A 23,918-nucleotide genomic window follows, 5' to 3' on the forward strand; every position below is an offset into this window, starting at 1 on the left:
GCACACAAAGCATCCCTTACGTTTGCTGCCCGGGTGCAATCAGCTCCTGCCGTGATAGCTGCACTTTCTGGCTGAGGGTACCGATCCTGTGTTCCCTTGCTGTCAGAGGTCCATTCAGGGGAAAATGGCTCGCCTCTGGCTTCACAAAGGTTGTGAAGAGCACAGCAAGCCACAGTAATGCGGACAGCATTGATGACACTGACATCCAAGCGGGTCTGTAAACACCTCCAACGTGATTTTAATCTGCCAAAAGCGCATTCAACAAGCATTCTACACCTGCTTAGAATGTAATTAAACCTTTTTTTGCCAGGGTCTTTGATATCAGGGTATGGTTTCATTAGCCAAGGCAAAAGAGGATATGCAGGGCCACCCAGAATAACACTGGGGACTGCAACACCATTTATATCAATGTCATTGGGTGGGAATAGTGTCCTAGCCTGTCCACGGATATAGACTCCAGAGTGGCGAAAAACTCTGGCATTGTGAACTTTTCCTGTACAGCCCACATTGACATTCATAAATCTGCCTCTGTGATCCACTAGTGCCTGCATAACAATGGAGTAGTACCCATTGTGATTTAGATACTCATGTGCTCCTTGGGGAGGGCAAGCTATGGGTACATGACTCCCATCAATGGCCCCGGCGCAGTTAGGAAACCCCATTCTCTCAAAGCCAGCAATTACCTCAGGAATATCTTTAATGCCCGCCACCTGGGGGTAAACCACACGCCGGATTGCCTCAGTTACCTCTGCCACCACTTTACCCACAGTTGACTTTCCAATCCCAAACTGGTTGGCAACAGACCTGTAGCAATCTGGAGTAGCCAGCTTCCACACAGTTATACCAACCCGCTTCTGGACTGGCAAAGGTGACCTCATGTGTGTCTCTTTACGCTGGAGGATAGGGGTAAGCTGCTCACAAAGCTCCAGAAATGTGGCTTTCTTCATGTGAAAGTACTGGATCCAGTGCTGGTCATCCCAAGTCTGCATGACAATGTGGTCCCACCAGTCTGTGCTTGTGACCCTGCACCAAAAGCGGCGGTCTACACAGGGGACATCAGCGGTTATGCCATTATACTGAGCAACATCTGCCACTGAGAGTCCATGATGACAGGGTACTCTTCCTCTTCTGCCTCCTCTTCCTCCTCCTCTTCCTGCAGATCCATCAGGAAATTAGTCAGGAACCTTCGGTGGCACAGAAAACGCCGCTGAACTGTCCACCAGCGCCTCACAGAAGCTCTGCCGGTTTCCTGACACAGAAGTGAAAGCGCAAGTAGGAGGAGTTCATCCAAAGGCGCCTCCTCCATGTTGCTGGTTCTGATGGCTAGGAGTGCACAGACCAAAATGACTGCTAGGCAGCTTGTGGGGGGAGGAAGAAGGGGGGCAGTTCACGTTTCCTATAACGAGCATGGTGGGCAGTCGAGTTTTCCCACAGTACAACGTGGTCTAGGGCTAGAGTGTCGACATAGGCAGCGGGAGGAGTGCCAGGCACTCCGGGATAGGGTGACTTTGACTTGGGACTGTGCGCTGCAGTGTGGTTGCCAGATCCCTAGGCTCAAGCCTGAGTCAGAAAATGCTTTAACCTAGGGTTAAAATGCAGTGTAGACGCTCCAACCCAGGGTTCCCTGACACAGGTCAGCTGACTTGAGTTCCAAGAACCCGAGCTGCTGAGTAGCCACAGAGCCTGAGGCACAATCTACACTGCAGGGGGGCGTCCAATGCCCCCACCAGTGTGGGCTCGCGGGGAGGGGGGCATCCCCAGCATCCACCAGCCATAGCTCTGCCCCGGCGGGGGGTGTGGGGACAGCGCAGGGCCGGGGCGGCGCCGCCGGCTCCTTCTGAGCTGCGCCCCGCGAGGGGTGACGCGGGCGGCGGGGGAGGGCGCTGGGTCAAGGGGCGGGTGCGCGCGGCGGCCGGGCCACCCAGGGCGCTTGATGGGCGCAGCGTGCCGCAGGCTGCTGTACGGAGCCGGGCGGCCGGGCGCAGGGGCTGCGGGGCTGCCCGCCCTGCTCGCGCGAGGACCCGGCTCGGCGCGCCCCCCGCTCGGCCCCCGCGCGGGGCTCCGGCTGCTCCAGCCCGGCGCAGCCCCCTTCTCCCTCGGCCGGCGCTGGGGTTGGGCCTGGGCCCGGGCCCCGGCCTTCATCCCCTCGCCTCACTTCCTGTGCGACGGCCCCGGGGCGGGGCTCGTTCCTTTCACCGCGGCCGCCGACCAGCGCAGCGGCTCCCTGCCCGAGCTCCGCGGGGAACAGCCGGAGGAAATGCCCGCAGCCGCCCTCCTTGCAGCCGACAGCGAGCCCGAGACCCCCCGGGAAGGCGAGGCTGCCCGGGCGGGCCGGAGGAGGAAGCACAAGGTACCGGAGATGGAGGCGGAAACATCGGGGAAGAGAAGCCACCTGAGCCGGGACCCCCGGGCGGGGTGGGGGCGCGCGCGGCTGGGTGGGGCCCGATCGCAGCCGGTCGGAGGGAGAACCGGGCCCGGGGGTCCCCGCACAGACCCGTGCTGTGCCCGGAGGCTCCTCGTGCTATTCGCCGCTTGGCCTCCATTGCTGCGCCACGTGGGCGCCTCGCGTCCGGATCGCGGTGTGGGCGCCGCTGGGCTGGGTGAGCGGAGAGCCCGGCACCGCTGGTTTGCCGCTGAACAATCAGCGGCGCTCGCCGACCTGCCATCCCGATGGTGTGGCGCATTTCTGCCCCCTTGTCAGTCTCCCCGGGGACGAGAAAGGTGCCAGCCCTGGGCTGTGTCAGGCACAGAGCGTGTGTGTTCTCTGGCCAGAGGGGCTCCACCGAGCGCGCCCTGTCACCGTCCCCGGAAGGTATCTGGCCCTAGGGTATATGTGTACTGGGAGGTGTGATTCCCAGCGTGAGTAGAAGGGCTTGGGCTAGCTCTGCTCTAAGTCGGGCTCTATAAATAGCAGTGTGGTCCTTGTGGCATGGGCAGTGGCTTGGGCTAGCCAGCCACCTGAGCTCGGAGCCAGGGGGTTGGGTGGGCTTGGACTGGGGCAGCTTGATCTTCTACACTTTCCACAGTATCCATCCGATGAAGTGAGCTGTAGCTCACGAAAGTTTATGCTCAAATAAATTGGTTAGTCTCTAAGGTGCCACAAGTCCTCCTTTTCTTCTTGTGTAAGCCATTACCTGTGCCCCAATTCCAGGCTGCTGTTTTCGGAGTGTTCGTTTGAGCACTGCTAGTGTGAGTCTATCTACCCCTGCGGTAATCACATCTTTCAGCTGCAGTGTAAATATCCCACCCTTTCAGATTATAGTGTCAGCACATTTATACATGTTAATCCCACCCCATCCCAAATGACTTTTGTGAAATGGAGATCTCTAAATGTCAGTGCCTAGAAGCTTGAGATTTTGGTTTAATATCTTGGTCCAGTGGATAGGATAGGGCATTAGACTGGGACTCAGTAGAGAGTTCTGTTCCTGACGCTGCCACTAATCTGCTGCATGAGGTTGGGTAAATCACATCACCTGGTGCCTCTGTTTCCCCTCCCATCCTTTGTCTGTGGTGTCTGTTTTGATTGTACATGCTTCAGGTTAAGAAAGATATGCCTGTACAGGGCCTAGTAAAATAGAGTTCCAAACTCATTTGGGGCCTGTAGGGGCACCCGTCATGCAAATAATAATTACATCTGGTAATCATGAGCGAGTAAACAGGTAGGTGCATATGACACTAATTCATCCAGGAAGAATCTGGTTCTCCTCATATTCAATACTTCGATTGCTTGAGGACTGATACTGAATACTAACTGTGACTGAACATTCTCTTACAATATGGGGTGGTTTAATTAAAATGGGGTATGGCCCTGCCGGAGAGATTCTGATGACAAAGGAATCCTGCTCTCCTTGAAGAGGATCAGGCATCAGAGATGAAAAGTCTAAAGACATTTTACTTTTCTTTATATACTTTGTTTTTTTGTCCTTTTCTGTTTGATGTTGTTGTCTCTCTGAAGGATAAAAAGGAGAAGAAATCTAAACTCCGCGATAAATCCAAGGAGCTGAAATCCCAAACAGAGGAAAATGAGCTATCTGAAGATGACCTTGAGCCTCCTAAACCTAAAAAGAGGAAAAAAGTTAAAGAAAAAGTGAATCAAGAGATTGAAGAAAACAGCCCAGAGGACAAGGTGAAATCCTTGTCCATGAACAATGGCATTGTCCACTCAAAAGCTCAGTGTAATTCCAGTGAAGCATCAAGTGCAGAATATGACAGTGACCAAGAGCCAGTAAAGGTACACACTGAAACCCTGAATTTTACCTGCTTTAAAAATGTAATCTACCGGTCTTGCTTGGTGGAAGTGCTCAGCGCTACTAGGAAATATCTTGCTTGTCATCCCTGGTCCTAGCAGAGGATAATAGATTCTGTGCGTGCAGCACAGAATTCACAATCCAGGAGGAGGGGATGCTAAAGTAGCTTTAAGTTTAAGCAGCCTTTAACCTCTCTTGTTTCTGGTCTGGTCTGGTGGGTGGAGCAGCCCTGATATAATTTGGGCTGCCTATGGTACAGCCTGTCCCCAGCTGACTGTGGGCAGCAGCTCTGCCAAGAATCTCTGCAGTGCTGTACAGTCCACATACTCCCACCCCCCCAATCCCTGCCAGGGTTTACAAAAGGGTTCTCATAAAACTGTTTATAGCTGTATTCCTCTGTTCTTGCTCTTCAAACAATTCTCCCCATGCTGGGTTCAGCCTTTGCCCTGCATACAGGGGTCAAAATGCAAGGGGGAAATCTCACCATTGATCTGTAAATCCATCTCCTGCCAAGGAAGGATATATATGGTTTGTTTACACTGGTAAATTTACTGATATGATTATACTGGTATAACTCAGTGTTGTTATATCTTATTCTGGAACAAGAGTGTGCACTTAGGGAGTTACACTGGTATAATTAAGACAGTAAATTTTCCTGTGTAGGCAAGTCCATAGCCTTCATGCCAGAAAATATCAGACATTAATCTGATTTTGTGTATCAGGCTGAGAAAGGAATATTACAAAAGGAGAGCATGCCACTTATGGGAATGAGCATGGAGTGCCTTCTGTTGCTCTCTCCTGTTTGATCAGAGTCTTGCTGAGACGTTTCAGAGAGACCTTGCTCCCTGAGTTTACCTCTTGTATATATTGCTGGGTCTTGCAGCTCTTCTGTTTATTGCATGTTACATAGGGAAGTATATGTCAATAGTAGAGTGTTTTTGTAGATCACCTGTAGTTTGTTTTCAATTTCTGTACCAGAAGTTGGGTAGCTAATTTCAAGTTAGTCCATTTAGTGGATAATTTAAATTAAAATATTTATTTGCAAAATCTCTGAGAAAGTTCCATCATCCAGAAATGTTCTTTACTGGATAATATATGCTAATAGTGAATATGTGTTTGTTTTTGTTTCTTCTGCATTTGGCAGAACAATTTTCTAATGTTTTCCAGGGGTGAGTTAAAAAATATTAATTAGCAAGAGGAACACAAATAGTCCAAGTGTATACACACAATGTAATAGCAGCCTGAGGTGCAAGGGCCAATGGTGGTTGCCCTGCATTTATCAAGGTTGTAAAATGACTTTGAGGGTCTCCTTTTCCCCCATATACCCAGGGGATCATGGGTGAGACTGTTCTGGAGAAGTTTTTTATTTTTTATTTTCTTTTGGGTTAAAATATTGTGGAACTCAGTAGTATAGTAAAATGACTGTCTCCTTGTGCCTAATCTGTCGCTTTATTTTAATTTAACAGCAATTGACAGAAGAGGAGAAAGAAGGTGCCTTCTCTAATTTCTCTATTTCCAAAGAAACAGCTGAGCTTCTTAAAGGTAACTTCTGTGGAGAAGAAATTTACTAACAAAAAGGTGGTTCCAAATAGATCGCAAGTATCTTTTTAAATAATGTGCCGAAAGCCATTCTGTATTAGTGACACAAGCAGGGATGGAAACCAGAAGGCCTGACTCTCACATCCCACTGTAACCACTAGGCACCTTTGCTCCCATTAATGGGGGTTTCACATTTACACGATTTCAAGTGCAGTCTCATCAAGGCAGATTCATTTCCTCTGTGATACCGTTGCTTCTAGATATAAACTGTGGGAAGACAGTTGCTTTTTTTTTAGGGCTGTCAAGTGATTAAAAAGATTAATTGTGCAATTAAAAAGATTAATTGTGCTGCTAAACAATAATAGAATACCGTTTATTTAAATATTTTTGGATTTTTTTTACATTTTCAAAGATATTGATTTCAGTTATAACACAGAATACAAAGAGTACAATGTTCACTTTATATTTTTTTATTACAAATATTTGCACTGTAAAAAGCAAAAGAAATAGTATTTTTCAGTTCACCAAATACAAGTACTGTAGTGCAGTCTCTTTTACATTGATTTATTTTTTAATGCAGTTTTTTCTTGTAAAAATTCAACATTTGTAAGTTCAACTTTCATGATAAACTTTAGAGCCTACACGTCCACTCAGTCTTACTTCAGCCAATCACTCAGACAAACAAGTTTGGTTACAATTTGAAGGAGATAATACTGCCTGCTTCTTGTTTACAGTGTCACCTGAAAGTGAGAACAGGTGTTCACATGGTACTGTTGTAGCTGGTGTTGGAAGTTATTTATTTGCCAGATGTGCTAAAGATTCGTATGTCCCTTCATGCTTCAACCACCATTCCAGAGGACATACATCCATGCTGATGATGGGTTCTGCTCGATAACAGTCTAAAGCAGAGTGGACCGATGCATGTTCATTTGCATCATCTGAGTCAGATGCCACCAGCAGAAGGTTGATTTTCTTTTTTGTTTTGGGGGGAAGGATAGCTCAGTGGTTTGAGCATTGGCCTGCTAAACCCAGGTTTGTGAGTTCAATCCTTGAGGGGGCCGTTTGGGATCTGGGGCAAAAATTGGAGATTGGTCCTGCTTTGAGCAGGGGGTTGGACTAGATGACCTCCTGAGGTCCCTTCCAACCCTGATATTCTGTAGTTTCCGCATCAGAGTGTTGCTCTTTTAAGACTTCTGAAAGCGTGCTCCACACCTCGTGCCTCTCAGATTTTGAACAGCACTTCAGATTCTTAAACCTTGGGGCCCATTGCTGAGCCTATTTTTAGATATCTCACATTGGTACCTTCCACAGCAGATTTGACAAAACTCAAAGAAGTGTTCTTAAAACAAACAACATTTTCTGTGTCATCGTCCGAAACTACTATAACACGAAATATATGGCAGAATGCAGGTAAAACAGAACAGGAGACCTACAATTTTCCCCCAAGGAGTTCAGTCGCAGATTTAATTAACACATTTTTTTTAACGAGCATCATCAGCATGGAAGCATGTCCTCGGGAATGGTGGCTGAAGCATGAAGGGGCATGTGAACGTTTAGCATATCTGGCACGTAAATACCTTGCAACGCCGGCCACAAAAGTGCCATGCGAATGCATGTTCTCACTTTCAGGTGACATCGTAAATAAGAAGCAGGCAGTAAATGTAAACAAACTTGTTTGTCTGAGTGATTGGCTGAACAAGAAGTAGGACTGAGTGCACTTGTAGGCTCTAAAGTTTTACATTGTTTTGGTTTTGAGTACAGTTATATAACAAAAGTACAATCTACGTTTGTAAGTTACAGTTTCATGATAAAGAGATTGCACTATAGTACTTGTATGAGGTGAATTGAAAAATATGATTTCTTTTATCCTTTTTACAGTGCAAATATTTGTAATAAAAATAATAAGTGAGCATTCTTCTGTTCTGTATTTTGTATTCTGTCTTGTAATAGAAATCAATGTATTTGAAAATGTAGAAAAACATCAACAAATATTTAATACATTTCAATCGGTATTCTATTTAACAGTGCAGTTAATTTTTTGAGTTAATTGACAGCCTTACTTTTTTTTTTTCCTCTGATTAGCATTATGTTGTGAGGTTGTCACTTATATTGTCTATTGTAACTTCTATATCTGTTTCTGCGTACTATTTTCTGAAAAACTATCCCATTCTATATATGTGCATATTATTTCTTCAGGGGTAGTACTTTAAATTATCTTTATTAAATCTAATTTATAACTGGTCATCTGTCTCAACTTTTAGATCATTTGGCAATTTTGATCTCTTCTCTCTGATCTGCTATCCTAGATTAGTATATTCTGTGAATTTAATCACTACGGAGTTCACATTATTCTGATCGTTGAGTATTGGTAGAGTTTAAAGCAACACACAGGAATCCATTTTAAACTTTCCTTGTTCTGAAGTCACACCATTAATAATTTGTATGTACTACTGGCCAGTTTTTACCCACCCTAATGTTTTCCTCTTTGTACAGCATCTTTCAAACTTCTGCAAGTTTTAATGTGCTTCTGTGTTTAAAAACAAAAAAAAGTCCCACAACCTTGACTGATATCAAAGTCAGTTGCATGTACTGTTGCTGTTCTGTATCAGATGTAGCAAAAAATGGTCGTTTACCCCAGATATCAAATCTTGCTCCCAGAAAAAGATTAAAAAAATGTTTTGCCAAGTATAGTAGAAATGAAAACAAATGTGTATTTACTATTTGCACCCACTGTCAGATGCAGGACTTGCCATGATCTGTCTCATGAATTTGGTTTGCTTTTCATTATCATACAAAAGGGCTTTCAGATGTCTATCTCAGCTTATTGTGGATTCACGGCACCTTTTAATAAAGGTATATTGAACTGTCTTGTAGCTCGAGGAGTAAAGTACCTGTTTTCTGTGCAAGCGAAGACCTTTCAGCCCATATATGATGGCAAAGATGTGATAGCTCAGGCTCGAACTGGAACTGGGAAAACGTTTTCTTTTGCTGTTCCTTTGATTGAAAAACTTCAGGGAGACACACTGGAGAGGAAGAGAGGCCGCATACCAAAGGTAATTTAGCCACTTAAGGACTCACTGATGGCTTAAATTATGGCAATATTTGAAAGTGATTTTTATAATTGTTTTTGGTTCTTATTAAAAATATCCCCTTCTTTCTTCCCACTTACTCCCTTTTTAAATGCTCCTTCTGATCCTGGAAAACATTCTTCAAAATAGGGTTTACAAAATGATACTTCTTCACAGTATCCTAATGATGACAAAATACACAGCTTTATGATTCTTTGTGATTATGTTGAATTCATTGTGTAATAGGCTGAAAAGAGGGAGGGCATATCTGCTGTATTCATATGAGCATATACAAATATTCTGCTCTTAGCTGCCTAGTGAGCAGGTTTCTTGTATGGTTTGATACCTCTCCTACTCATAAAAATGAAGCAGACCGGCAAACTGGTGTTATCCCAAATTATTCTTGCCCCTGTATATAAACTACAGGATGACACTTGCTTTTTCCTTCCACATTGGGACAGCTTAAGTTATGATTTCAAGTCCTGGCATAAATGTTCTTTATGCTTCTATTTAAGCACGTGATTTAACTGGTAGTGCACTATAAAGGGGTATTGTCAAGGTTGGTCTGTTTATAGTTAGTCCAACCAGTTTTGTTGTGGTTTGTGGAATAAAAACACATCTCTTCCATCCTTCTACCATGCCTTTAGAGTACACATTATAAAATATTGTCTGAAAGATTTGTAAGAATATTATTCACTGGTTGATATTATCTTTTAATTCTTACGGACTAACAATTGCAATTCATTTGGGAGGTGGGGACAGTGATCGCTCACTAGAGTGCTTCAAACTTCAGTGTTTTATTTAAAATAAATTAAATAGCAGCTCTCTTGTTATCCCAAAATTTTGGTTTATGCACCTTTTTGTCCTTTAATACTGAACTGCGCATTGGTCATCATCGTAATTTTAGAAAATTTATAGATTTAGAGAGCTATCTTATTGTGTACAATTCTTTTACGACTATCTTAATTGTACTGTCCTCAGCAATTAAATCTGGGTGCCACTCAGGAACAACAAGGCAACCTGATCTAGACAAATGAATACAGGATTGGGAGTCAGAAATTCCTGATTTTTATAATCCCATTTCTGTTGATAACTTATTGTGTAGCCTTGGGCAAGTCACTTGACTTCTTTGCCTCAATTTCTTGATCTGTATTATGAGTCAGACACTTACCTGTCTTTCAGAGATGTTTGAGAATTAATTACTAGTGTGTTAAAGCATTTCAGACTCCTAAATAGCTAAATAAGTGTGAAGTATATTACAGAGACACTGCTGTTATGTAAGAAATATCAATGAAAGTTACATTTTTAAAAGGCTTCATTAGGTGTATTTTATAATTCAAGGCATAATTATGGTGTAACTATTGCTAAACATTTAGTCTGCCTTAATTCATCCTCCTTGGTGATGGGGAGGAAAGTGTGGCAAAAAGAATGGTCTGCACCATACTTCTGAAGAATCTGGAAATCTTAGAGCAAGGGTGGGCAAACTTTTTGGCCTGAGGGCCACATCGAGGTTGCAAAACTGTTTGGAGGGCCGGGTAGGGAAGGCTGTGCCTCCCCAAACACCCTGGCCCCCGCCCCCTGACTGCCCCCCTCAGAACCCTCAACCCATCCACCACCCCCTGCACCTTGTCCCCTGACTGCACCCTCTATCCAGCCCCCAGTGCTCCCCATCCCCTGACTGCCCCTGGAACCTCCTGCCCCTTATCCGACCTCCCTGCCCCCTTACCATGCTGCTCAGAGCTGCAGGAGCTCACAGCCACACTGCTGCACTCCCTGGCAGGAGCAGCGGGCCACAGCGCTGGCGGCTCAGTGAGCTGATGCTGCAGCGGAGCGGGAACAGCAGGGGAGGGGCCAGGGGCTAGCCTCCCCGACTGGGAGCTCAAGGGCTGGGTAGGACGGTCCCACAGGCTGTAGTTTGCCCACCTCTGTCCTAGAGAGATCTCTCTAATTATATTTTCTGTACACTGTCATTTAGCAATGATATCAGAGTAACAGTTTTTATTAATCGTTTTCTTGGTGCTTAAAATCTGGTTATGCTAACCTATGTGTCCTTGAAATGTGATAGCAACAAAATGGACAGAAAAATAACTATAACAGCAAGAATTAACACTGGATAACTAAGAAAATTCAACTAATAACATGGGCAAATAAATGAATAGTAAATTTAAAGGTAAAGGTTCACATAAGTGTGAGGCACTTTATCTAACCCATTCTGTGGGACATGTGACCCATACAATTGCAGGTGGCTCTCCTTTGATTTGTACTGTGACCAAGGTTAGTGGAAGGGATCAGACCAGCTTTTAGTAGTGCATAAATCTGGGTTCTGCTAACTTTGGCCCAAGCTTTCTTTGAGGTCCATGGCACTGGATAGCTCGTTGTGGCTCCCAAGTCAACACCAGTGCTAGCTTGGAGAAAGCTATGCCAGTTCTGCTTGTTCGTACTGTTTATGAAAGCCATGATGTACCAGTCTCCTTCTGGTTGAGAGTGTGATCTGAATGATGAGGAGGAGCTTGGAGACCATCGTGCTGAACGTGGCATAAAACCACAGCTGTTTACAAACAGGAGAAAATTCAAGGGGGCAGCGTCAGATCAACTTTGCAGAACAGCTTACCTGATAGGGTGGGGAATTTGATACCAATCACCAAGTGGCTGCATTTCTGATGGTTTTGTCATTCTGTCCAGGTGCTAGTTCTTGCTCCAACGAGAGAGCTGGCAATCCAGGTAGCCAGGGACTTTAAGGATGTCACAAAGAAACTCACAGTGGCTTGTTTTTATGGAGGAACTCCATATAATGGACAAAGTAAGTACATGTTAGAAGTCGCTTTGATATCTGCTGTTGTTTCATGAGAATCATTCAGGGAATAAAACTGTCTATTTTCCTTAAGGTTTCACTTCAGTAAAAAACTGAAATTGTTTAAAAAAGAAAAGGTAGTTCAGGTTGGGTCCATCTCTACCAAAAGAATCCTAGGGGATCGCTATCCAAATGTATAATTTATTTTCTTCAGAAGTTATAACATTTGCTTTAAATTTATAAAGAAATAATCTTGTTCCTGAGTGGATGAACGCTGGGGCCAGATGACTGTCCAAGGAAAGCAGAGTGTTCATTTTAAACCCCAAGTGATGGTGTTCCAGTTTAGAGGGTAGTGAAACTGAACAAATCAAACCATTTCTTGTCTATTCATTTGTGCCTGCCATCTTATCATAGAATATCAGAGTTGGAAGGGACCTCAGGAGGTCATCTAGTCCAACCCCCTGCTGAAAGCAGGACCAATCCCCAACTAAATCATCCCAGCCAGGGCTTTGTCAACCCTAACCTTAAAAATATCTAAGGAAGGAAGGATATTGTAATGTTGCTTTCAGCTTCAGTAGTTTGTGGCTCAGATACCTCAAATGTGATTGGAGAGCATGTTAAGGAGCTCAGCCTTGAACTTGCCACTTGACGTCAGCACTGTAGAATGACAGCAAGAACTGCAGAAGAAACAATTGGCTAGATTGTCACGTTTTTATTTAAAAAAGAAAAAAAGTGGGAACTCAGTTGGGAGTAGAGAGACTGTAAATTATGATGAAGTCCTGATGGTGTTAAATGTGAATTGAATGAAAATGAAGATTTTGGCAGAAGGCATTCTCGTTAAGTTATCAGTTTTGGTTTTAGGATAGCAGTCCTTATAGAAAGCCACAGACCACCGCCAGACTCCTTTTACTTGTGACCTAAACTGATTTAATCCTATCTCCAAAAGTGAAAGGTTTAGGGCATTAACAACCTAGTCTTTAAATGAGAAGTATTACTGTAAATTGATAGTAGTTTACCAGCCCTAGAAATTCTGTGATCTTTAAGCATTCTTACACATGTGCTGTTTTGCTGCCCTTTCTTCCAGTTGAACATATTAAAAACGGCATTGACATCTTAGTTGGGACTCCAGGACGAATTAAAGACCACCTTCAGAATGGCAAGCTGGACGTTTCCAATGTGAAGCATGTTGTTTTGGATGAAGTTGATCAGATGTTGGACATGGGCTTTGCTGAACAAGTGGAGGAAATTCTAGCATTTGCTTACAAAAAAGGTAAATACTGAATTTTTATGAGTATTGCATTGTCTGCAAAGTAAATTTTTCTGATATATATATATGTGTGTGTGTGTGTGTGTGTGTGTGTATGTATGTATTGGAATACTTTTTTGAAGGAAATGGTGGAAGCCTCATCAATTGAAACATTTGAAACTAACATGGTCAAAGCAATAGGAAATATAAGAACATACAGGTGGCCACACTGAATCAAACCAAAGGCCCGTCTAGCACAGTATCCTGTCTTCCGACAGTGACCAACGCGAGGTGGTTCGGAGGGCATGTATAAAACAGGCCATTATTGGGAGATCCATCCCCTATCATCCATTTCCAGCCTCTGGCAGTCAGAGGCTAGGAACACCCTAAGCACAGGGTTGCATCCATAACCAGCTTGACTAATAGCCGTTGATGGACCCATGAACTTATCTAGTTCTTTTTTGAGCCCAGTTATACTTTTGGCCTTCACAATATCCTCTGGCAACAAGTTCCAAAGGTTGACTATGTGTTGTGTGAAGAAGTGCTTCCCTTTGTTTTTTTTTTTGAACCTGCTCCCTATTAATTTCGAGTGACCCCTGGTTCTTGTGTTATGTGAAGGGGTAAATAACACTTCCTGATTCGCTTTTTCCACACCAGTCATGATTTTATAGACCCCCATTGTATCCCCCCTTAGTCGTCTCTTTTTCAAGCTGAACGGTCCCAGTCTTTTTAATCCCTCCTCATGTGGAAACTGTTCCATACCTGTACTTGTTTTTATTGCACTTCGCTGTACATGTTCCACTTCTAATATATATATTTTTTAAATGAGGCTACCAGAATTGCATGCAGTATTTGAGGTGTGGGTGTACCAGGGATTGATATAGTGCATCATATTTTCTGACTTGTTATCTATGCCTGTACTAATGGTTTCCAACATTGTTAATTTTTTTGACTGCTGCTGCATATTCAGCAGATGTTTTCAGGGAACTATCCACAATGACTCCAATATCTTTCTTGAGTGGTAACAGCTAATTTAGACCCCAGCATTTTGTATGTATAGTTGAGATTATGTTTTCCAATGTGCATTACTTTGCATTTATCATCACTGAATTTCATCTGCCATTTTGTTGCCCAGTCACCTAGTTTTGTGAAACCCCTTTGTAACTCTTCACAGTTACAAAGTATAATGTAACTCTTCATTATACTTTGATTATTGTAGCTGATCAATATTAAAATTACATACTTCTCCATCTCCTGTATACATTTATTAGCCTTCTCAAAATTTTGAAATTTATGCTTTTTGCTTTGTAACTAGTCCTTATAACATGGAATCTGTAATGAAACATCAGTTCTTACGTTGTAATACTACTTGGATTATTGATAGTGATGTGTTGTTTCAAAGATTCTGAAGACAACCCCCAAACACTGCTGTTTTCTGCAACTTGTCCACACTGGGTGTATGATGTAGCTAAAAAATACATGAAATCTAGATATGAACAGTTTGACCTTATTGGAAAGAAGACTCAAAAGACGGCTATGACTGTAGAGGTAAGTAGTTTTGTTACTGCGTGGTATAGGTGCTAGGGATACATAGGATGAATAATATGGGTTATGGTTCTGATCTTCAAAAGCTATGATATTACAGTAACTAAAGCTTAATTTTCTTTTGGCAGTGATTAAAATTAACATAAAGCTTTTTGTAAATAATTTTATGTGGGAAAACAAAATTTTTGTTTTCTTGGTTTTTTCATTTATTTTAAATAAAATCCTAAATATTTTAGAGGATTTTTTAATCAAAATGTTGTCTTTGTGTAAAGAAGTTTAGCTGATATCCTGCTGAATGACAGCAGATATAACATTGGCATATTTTCTTTCCCTAACAGCATTTGGCTATAGAGTGTCACTGGTCTCAGAGAGCAGCAGTTATTGGGGATGTCATTCAGGTTTACAGTGGCAGTCATGGACGGACCATCATATTTTGTGAGACTAAAAAGGATGCAAGTGAACTGGCCCTGAATGCTTCTATTAAACAGGTATTGATGTCTGAAAAGGTAGTCATGGTTGTAAATATCAAGGCTAGAAATTCCTGAAATGAAGATGGGAGCTCAGCCATACAAATAGAATTTATTGTTGTAGGCTTCATGTTTTGTCAACAAGGCCGGGTTTTTTTGACATTTCAGAAAGCTGCAAGTTTCTCCTCAACCATAACAATGATAACTTCTTTTTGGCTGCAAGATCCTTGGAGACAGGAATTTTATTTTGTGTCTACTGTATGGTGCAAAACACATTGACGCTATATAATAAGAAATAATAAAGGAATAGACATCACAGCTTATATTAACATGCTGTTTGGATTCCTGGTTCTTACAACCATGCGTCATCTGAATAATGGGTATTTGGGATACAGGGTGTCCTATAAACACAGTATGGCATTTATCCTAAGACTGAAAGGCCTACTCACCCTCTAAAAAATCCTCTTGAACCATTAATTCAGGCCTTGTAGAGTATATTGAGCAGGCCTTCTGCACGTAGATGAATTTTACCCATAATGAATAATAATCCTGGATTCTTACAGAGCAGATATTGTTTTGATGTTGAATGTTAAAATCAAGGAAAAGAGGGAATGGGGAAGTGCAGATATATTTAGTATTTAGTTAAATGGGGTTTACTGTACAGGCTAGACATGCTTAGTTCTGTGGGCTTGCTTTTTTCTCTCCTACTTGTGCATGTAGAAATTCTGTGTAGTTCATTCACAGTAAACCAGCTAAATATGCTAATAACTTCAACAAGGTTGTAGAGTGACACACACAAACACTTGAGATTTTTATGCTAATATTAACCCTTTGAGGCTAGGTGAGTGTGAAGTTGTGTTGTATTTAATAAATTCTGCTTTTCCATATTGCATTGAGAATTCCCACTTCTGGATCCTGATCTCTTCCCCATTAGACAAATTTAGGCACCACCTCTTTTCTTGCAAATACCAGAGGCAGTTCAGACTGGTCAGTTGGGCTTGGCCATGTCGCTGAAAATTTTGTGCCATGTTCTCTCTTGCCTGTGGGGAGCTCTTCAGGGCAGGGACCTTGGTCTTGATTCTCATCTCATAGTAGTTTTATATTTCAAGTTTTTGTGTTTTCAACTGAGTTATTCCTGAGTTACACCAGTTAAAGTGAATTAGGATCAGGTCTCTTGTCTTCATATCGGCCTGTAAAGCATGTAGCGCCACGGTTGATGCTATCTACTGCTGTGAACAGTGTTTTGGGGTGGTAAGGAACAGCAAATTGTGCCACTATTGTCAGTGGGTTGCTGCTGCCTAGATACCTCTGTTGGATGAAGTCTTAATGATCTGTTCTTTTGACAGGATGCCCAGTCATTGCATGGTGACATTCCACAGAAACAGAGAGAGATCACATTAAAGGGTTTCAGAAATGGAACATTTGAAGTTCTGGTTGCAACCAACGTAGCTGCCCGTGGTTTAGATATCCCTGAAGTTGACCTGGTCATACAGAGTTCACCCCCAAAGGTAAGAAATGGGTATGCCCTTTTTTTTTTTTTTTTAGAAAAAATGAGTCAGCCATTTTTTATATGACAAAACAACAACAGCAGATGATTACTTTATCTGCATCAAATTTTTTAAAAAATGTTGATTTACTGATGGTATGAATTTAAGATTAGTGCTGCAGTGAGTTTTTTTTTTCTTTAACTGCAGGTGTAAAATTTTCCTGTTGAGCATTTATTTTTTGATTAAATTAAATGTAGGTGTTTGCCCTCTTCTTTTTTTTTAATATATCTTCTGAAGCCCTTTTTCAATATTTCTAAATCTATTTTGAATTCCATCTATTTTTCCACTGAAATTTCAGATTGTATAAAGCCTTTAGTCATTTAAGTTTATGATACTTCCAGTCTTTTACCTGAATCTGGTGTTACTCTTTCCCTCCAAGGTCAGGAGGGTCACTTCATTTCCAAACAGATTTCCAAGAGCACAGTATAGCATCCCTCTTGGAAACCTTTTATTTCACACAGACTGCTGCATTGCGCGAATCAGATTTGTTTTCCGATTTTGCAAGATTAGTTGCTTTGGGTTTTGTTGTTCCTTTTTTGGCTAGACACTTCCCTCTTTATTTGAACCTTGCTTTCTCTTTTTAATGTTTACTATCTTTTTGGATAGTTAAACCTGTTATCATTAACCCTCCTACAAAATCTCCTTATACAGCAGGAATAAGGGAGCCCTGGGTTTTATTAAAAAAAAAACTCTAGAATGCTTTTAAAATTTCTAGATGTTTTGTGAAACCTTCTAGGCCTTTTAATTTTAAAAAACTTAAATGTGTTCATGTTAATTTTTTATTTTTAAAGGATGTGGATTCATATATCCATCGGTCTGGACGCACAGGAAGAGCTGGACGGACTGGAATTTGTATCTGTTTTTATCAGCGAAAGGAAGAAGATCAATTAAGACACGTAGAACAAAAAGCGGTAACCGTCTAGCTTTCTTTGGGGTTTGTTTTTGTTTAATCAGTCATTGAATATCTAAAAATTCACTGTGCGCATATATTCTTGGGGAACCTCATAGTCAAGTGCTGTGTAAGGCCACACAGTTCCAACCCAGCAATAGGCAGGGCCTAAAATGGTAATACTAGTCTTTGAAAAGTTTTTACGTACTGTGCTGTGTTGTCTTCTGCAGGTTTTCCTATTCTCCAAATATAACTTTGCCAAGGCTTGTTCATGTGAAACTTTGTGTATATACTTTTAAAACTAGTAGTTGGTGTCTGATAGATTGTGGAACGATTACATGTTCTTTCTGTGTACTACAAAAATCTATTTTTAAAGGAGAACTTGAAAGGCTGTTCTGAAAACAATGTCAAAGCATTGAAGGTACTGAATCAGTAACGTGCAGGCTTTTAAATTTACAAATTAAAATGAAATTCTTGAAAATCCTCTCCTATTTCACTTATTTGCCGAGGCTTGCATTTAGAGTTGTATAATCCCTACAAAGATTAGAGGTAGAAATCCCACTTTTTGCATTTCCTGTTCTGTTTCAGGGTGTCATTAGCTGCTGAAAGCTAAACAGAGAATTTTGAATCCTAGGTTCTTTCTTTTTGGCATGTATTAAACATTCATCTAAGAACTTGACTTACTTTAGGAGTGTTTAATGGAAAGAGGTAAAAATTATATAGTAAAAGCAGAGCCTTGAACCAAGTATTGTCTCAGTTCTCTGGCCTAATTCTGTCCCTCATGCTTTCAGTTTCCTTTGAGGATTAAATACATTTGCACTGTATGATTAAATTGTTTTCAGTGTCAATCCATTGACATTGCACAAACTATTATACTGGCTTTTGGCTAAGATCATTCTTATGTCTAAATCTGATGTGTCTTGTGTTGTGGGGTTGGACTCTGATCTAATGAGTCTTTTCCATTTCTAACGTCTTTGATTCAAATATGTGATCAAGACACAGGTACTCACACATTAACAAAAATAGGAATAATTTTAATGTGTTCTATTTTATACAAGAGAGGCTTTTTATAGTTTTTAAATTGTCATGGTTAAATAAAGATTGAACAAAGGATTTGCTGCTTAGGACTAGTAAGGGAATGGTGGCCTTGGAAACAGGACTTGACGAGAGTTTGGTTCTGTTGCGTATTGTAGGGAAAAGACCTTGAGCTCTAATTCATTTTCTTTTCTCAATTTCAGGGCATTACATTTAAGCATGTGGGTGTGCCTACAGCCACAGATATAATTAAAGCTTCTAGTAAAGATGCTATCAGGTATGTTCATTATCTGTCCACAGTTACGAGATGTCTTGAACTTGTAGAAGAAAAATATATGGAGATGTTGGACTCAATTCTGTTACATATACAGTCATACATCTCTCTCTCTCATAAAATCAGTTGCCTTACATGTGCACGCTGGCTGATTTTAGTAAGATATTAGCAGTATGCCCCTGTGTATTTCAGCCCCTCACACAGCAAAATGTCCTGTTTAAAAATATATGTGGTTAAAAGTAACTTTAAATTATAACCTACCAAACCTAACTGCAAGTAATAGAACAAAAAATTGCTTACATATAGGGAAACTGACTTATTCCTATCAGTTGTTGTTGATTTTTAAGAATTGTTACTATATTTAGTATAACTAGAATACCCTTTTAGTTAATGTATTTGTTGCAACTCACACCCTGCATTCTATATCAGATTCATTATTAGTGTTGCTGTTTTTAGTCTGTTCAGTGTGAGTCCTAGCTTTGTACACATCTAACACCTAGTTGGTGGAAATTGCTTCCAGGTGGCATTTTCCTCATGCTTCCCTGCAGGGACTTGCACAAGAGTAAAAATTTGACCCCTTTTGGGAGGACACATTCTGTGCTCCTGCCAGGACCAGAGGCACTTGCTGTTGCTCTGGGGACCCTGTGCTCCCCTCTCCTACCCACCCCCACCACAGGATATCCTGTGCTCCCACCACCGGGGACGCTGTGCTCCCCCCTCGACTGGCCCGTTCCTGTCCTGGAGGATTGTCGCACCATATCATCTCAGCTGCTGACTGGGGGAGGCAGAGAAGAGGATCGGGTGGATGAGCTCTGGAGAACACGGGTTCCTGGAGGAGGGAATCTGGCTCAGGGCTGCAGCTGAGAGCTCTGCTTGGGTGTGCACTGCGAGCAGACATATGGTACGAAACGGGGGGGAAGATACCCTCCGTAAATGGTGCCCCTGCCCCAGGGCCAGAGGAGCTGTCAGCTCCTGACAGCCCTGGGGGCTGGAGGAACTTTCTCTTCCCCTGGGGCCAGAGGAGTTTTCCAAAGCCAGATAATGATTAGTGGGGTCCGTGCCTGTGCTTGTTGTCATCCCCCCCTATCCCCCCTCATTCACACCCCTGCTTCGCTGTCTTGAAAGCTTTTTCCCCTTCATATTGTGAGTGATGTATTGATGCTTTCCATATGTCATTTTCATACAAGAGAAAGGTGGTTTACTAGTCAGTGTCAAATTTGACTTACTTGAACATACATATCTGATACTTGTAAGTTTGGACCCAAATCAGCCTTCAGTTGTGCATCTACAACAGCCACTGAAGTCAGTGATTGCTGCACCTATGTAGGGTCTCCTGTATCCATCAATAACTGCAGCGGTAGGATCAACTAGCCAGCCAAATAGGCCCTTTCTAAATGTAATATCTATGATTCTTAATTAAGATGAATAGGTATAACATTTTATATTTCTAAGAATTTCCTTGACTACAATCTAATAGTTCGTATTTGCTGTATATCAAGAATAAACTTTGCCAGTATAGTATGGTTTAGAAATATTTGTTCAATCTGAGATTGGCAGAGGTTTAATAATATAACTTGAGGGGGTGGATCTGGGGTTGTGACCACCCTGCTCTTCTCATGTTGCTAAATGGGACTGGGAGTTCCAGCATGGAAGAGGTTGAGAACCAGTTGTCTAGTGAGCTATTGGTATGCACTGCCGTGTTGGAGATGGCAGGTTTAACCCCCGCACCTTGCCTCCCCCAGCTTTGCTCCCTGTGTCAGTGGTAAGTGTCAGTGTGTTGAAGCAGCCTGCTCTGAGAGTAGAAAGCGCTTTGCTCAGCTCATCAGTGACACTATGGCGTGCTACAGAAGGGCATTGGTAGATGCTAAACAGAGATCTGTTTATTGCTCTTGATGAAAGGATGATCACTACAGGACCTTCTGTGTGGAGCATAAATCAGGAATCGGCTTCACTGGTGATACAGAGTATTCTTGGGGCAAAGGGCACTCTCTGCATGTGTTACAGCCTTCTCTTGGGTGGTTAGCTCAAGATTTTCCAAGTGACTGGGTGCCAAACTGGGAGACGCCTTAAAGAGGCTAGATTGTCAGAAGATGAGGACTTGCCACTTCCAGAGTATCAGGCCCCTTTGACAGTACCCAAGACAGGTGCACAAAAATTGAAGCACCAACAATAACTAGTCACTTCTGAAATTCTTGGCCTTAACCTTTGCATTAGTCTTAACAAGTTAATAAAATTTCTCACACACAATTGAATTTTGTAATGTTGGCTTTCTGTATATTGACCTATCAAATCTTTGTTGTAAATACGTAGGTTTTTGGATTCCGTTCCTCCTTCTGCCATCGACTATTTCAAACAGTCAGCTCAGCGGCTGATAGAGGAAAAGGGGGCAGTGGAAGCTCTGGCTGCAGCATTAGCCCATATTTCTGGGGCTACTTCCATTGAACAGCGTTCCTTGCTCAACTCAGATGCGGTAAATAATAATGTTGCATGTCACTACTGTGCTCAAAGCACTGTATGAACTAATCCTCCTAACACCTCTGTGAGAGGGGTAAATATTCTATCCATTTTAGAGAGAGAGATTGTGTATTGAATGGTAAGCAGTGTTGTCAGCAAATGTACTGAGTAAGTGTAACAAGACCTGATACCCTTTAGCTCCCTGTGTCTGAAACTGGCCCTCACCATCACTTTCTGGCACTGTTTAGTTATAGAGATTGCTGCCTCCATTCTCCTTTAACGAGGTACTCTCAGGTTGTTAGCCCAGTCCAAACAGAGCTTCCTTGGTTGCTTTCCCAACTAGGTGCCTGAGCTGCAGCTATTGTCGACCTTACATCAAATTCCAGTTTTCTTAACTAAAATCAAATCGTAGTGGCATAGTTCAGAAAACAGAGGAACTTGAAACTAGTGAGTATATTTTCCTTTAACCAGCACTAAGAAAAGGATGCATAAATTGTCTCCGATCTCAATTACAGAAAAGTGTGATATTATCATGGAAAACTTTAGTAAAGTTTCTTGAGCCAATAGGATGGTTTTTGCTGCTGGCTTAGTCTGTCTTTCTGGAAAATGTTTCAAGTCCCACCATATTTCAAGGAAAAAGAGTCCAGCAGGTAGTCTCTGGGAGTATATTGTTACAGGGAAGACCCTGTAGAAAAGCTCTGTCTTTCTTTGACGTGGGCAGGGGCTACCCAACTCCAGTTCATCTTTGTAGGGTAACTGTTTTGAAGTCAGTACAGTAGATTTCATCTTATTACATAGCCATCTGGATTTCCTTTCCTTATATTGGCCTGTACTAAGTTCTCATGTCTCTTCCTTTTGTAATTTTATAAATGGATATTGATGTGCACCTAATAACTGTTCCCCCACTTCCAACAAATATATTCAGTCTAAAGACTGATACCAATGTGTATTTCTAGCTCGACTTCATTTTCTCTTGAAGGCTTTCATTAGCATGCAAATGGAGGGTGCCTTTATTCCAAACAGCCTACTTGTTAGCAGAACAGTAGAGCCTTAAATATTACAGTAGCCACAAAGATTTATATTGGAATTCATATTCGACAGATTGGACGCTGTCTGCCACAATCTGGTTTACTCCTTCATTGTAAACACATTTCACTGTTTGTTTGTTTTTAAAGGGCTATGTGACGATGACGTTACAATGTTCGGTAGAGATGCACAGCATTGGCTATGCCTGGCGAGGACTAAAAGAACAGCTTGGTGATGAAATAGACAATAAAATTACCAGAATGCGTTTTCTCAAGGGAAAGATGGTGAGATGGTTTATCCAATTGTTTTGTATGCTTGGTTTATTTTGGGAATTTAAGGGCATCTTCTCCTTTTAATGCAGGTGTTGGCTTCTACCATGACCACTCAAAGTTGTGTCTATGAGAGGAGGGTGGATTTTTCTACATTTTGCCTCTGTTGTGATCCAATGACAGAGAAGTTAGGAAATTCACTTCAGATGGGAACCCATCGTGTTACACTAATGGGTTGAAATTGCTTCTCTTTCATCAATAAAATAGACAAGTTGTTCTTCTCAATGCCTACACTGGTCTGTACATACTTTGAAATCAGCCACTCAGCGATTTGGCTCAGTTGGGTCACTTTACTCCTTTGTGAAGAGCATTGACAAAGAAGTTGCATTGCAGGAAGTTCATGTCCTACCTTTGAACAGATACATTACTTTCAGGAAGTGGGGCTGCTGTCAGTACCAAGCATTTGATTCCTCATTTCTTGGCAAATCTGTCGGAAATAAAAATTTTAGAATATAAAAAGGCACTCTCAAAATAGAGCAGGCACTCTGCTATAGTTGTAGTCTGTTATCGGAAGTTAGTGTTCCAATGTCTCTCTCTTTGGATGCCAGCTTGGAGAGTAAATGAATATTATCTCTGTTGTGTTTAGGGTGTGTGCTTCGATGTCCGTACAGCTGAGCAAAGTCAAATACAGGTATGTTCTTCTTGCTGGAGGGCCTTTAGAATCCTTTTGAGGACATTTAAGCCAAATACTGTAGCTGCTAGTTATATGCTTATACTATGGTAGTATAAGGCTTGCAGTTTTTTGCAGAGAGTCTGAAACTTTTGTGCATAAAGAGGGTTGCACATTCATTAAAAAATATACTCTTTCCTGCTGCTCTCATTAACTAAACTTATTTTGCTGCTTCTGACTTTTTGCTTGTCTGTCCATTCCCTTCCTCCTCTTTACAAAATCCTGCATTGTTGTCTACATAGTGTCTTGGCCTTTTGGCTGCTGCCCGCTCCGCTAACTGAGGGCATTAATAGTAACCAACTTCCCCTGGGGTGGTTCTCTCCTTCGTCCCATGACTGTGAATTGTAAGGGTTTTAAAGACGAATGTTGACCCTTGTCCATAAGATGGATCTGATGAACTAGTTTGGTGAGGATTAGGTTGGTTTTGAAATAACTTCTATGAATATGCAGGCATGCAAATTCAGTTCTTACGTTTTCATGATTTCTTTAAATGCATTCAACTTGTTTGATCAGGAGCAATGGCAAGATTCAAGACGCTGGCAGCTGTCCATAGCAACGGAGTTACCTGAGCTAGAAGAAACTCCGCGTGAAGCAGGCCGAGGTTTCTCTAACTTCAGGAACGGGAGGCAAGGAGGCGGTGGCTTTAACAAAAATAACAGATTCAAAAACGGAGGTCAGAAACGAAATTTTCACAGAGCATTTTAGTAACTAATTCAGTTGATGTAGCTATGGGACTACATAATGCCTGCTTTGTTGAAATTAAAATCTATTGAACTTTCCCTTTTGTTTTT

The 23,918-nt window shown here is 42.1% G+C and overlaps 1 protein-coding gene across 2 annotated transcripts; it reads left to right on the forward strand.

Moving 5' to 3' along the window:
• Window positions 1-1,918: 1,918 nt before the first annotated feature.
• Window positions 1,919-23,905, forward strand: LOC140914808 (nucleolar RNA helicase 2-like). Of its 2 annotated transcripts, none has more exons than XM_073353501.1 (15): window positions 1,919-2,350; window positions 3,956-4,231; window positions 5,714-5,789; window positions 8,661-8,839; window positions 11,537-11,654; window positions 12,730-12,915; window positions 14,276-14,439; window positions 14,775-14,924; window positions 16,250-16,411; window positions 17,242-17,361; window positions 18,578-18,651; window positions 20,959-21,118; window positions 22,278-22,412; window positions 23,044-23,088; window positions 23,641-23,905. In XM_073353501.1, exons 1-15 carry the CDS (start codon window positions 1,934-1,936, stop codon window positions 23,830-23,832), a joined length of 2,454 nt encoding a protein of 817 aa, XP_073209602.1. In that variant the 5' UTR covers window positions 1,919-1,933; the 3' UTR covers window positions 23,833-23,905. The 2 variants fall into 2 exon arrangements, with proteins under 2 accessions (XP_073209602.1, XP_073209603.1); XM_073353502.1 differs by having other exon boundaries at window positions 14,294-14,439.
• Window positions 23,906-23,918: the final 13 nt, after the last annotated feature.

The sequence above is a fragment of the Lepidochelys kempii genome, chromosome 7 (assembly GCF_965140265.1).
Source record: "Lepidochelys kempii isolate rLepKem1 chromosome 7, rLepKem1.hap2, whole genome shotgun sequence".
Taxonomy (NCBI): Eukaryota; Metazoa; Chordata; order Testudines; family Cheloniidae; genus Lepidochelys; species Lepidochelys kempii.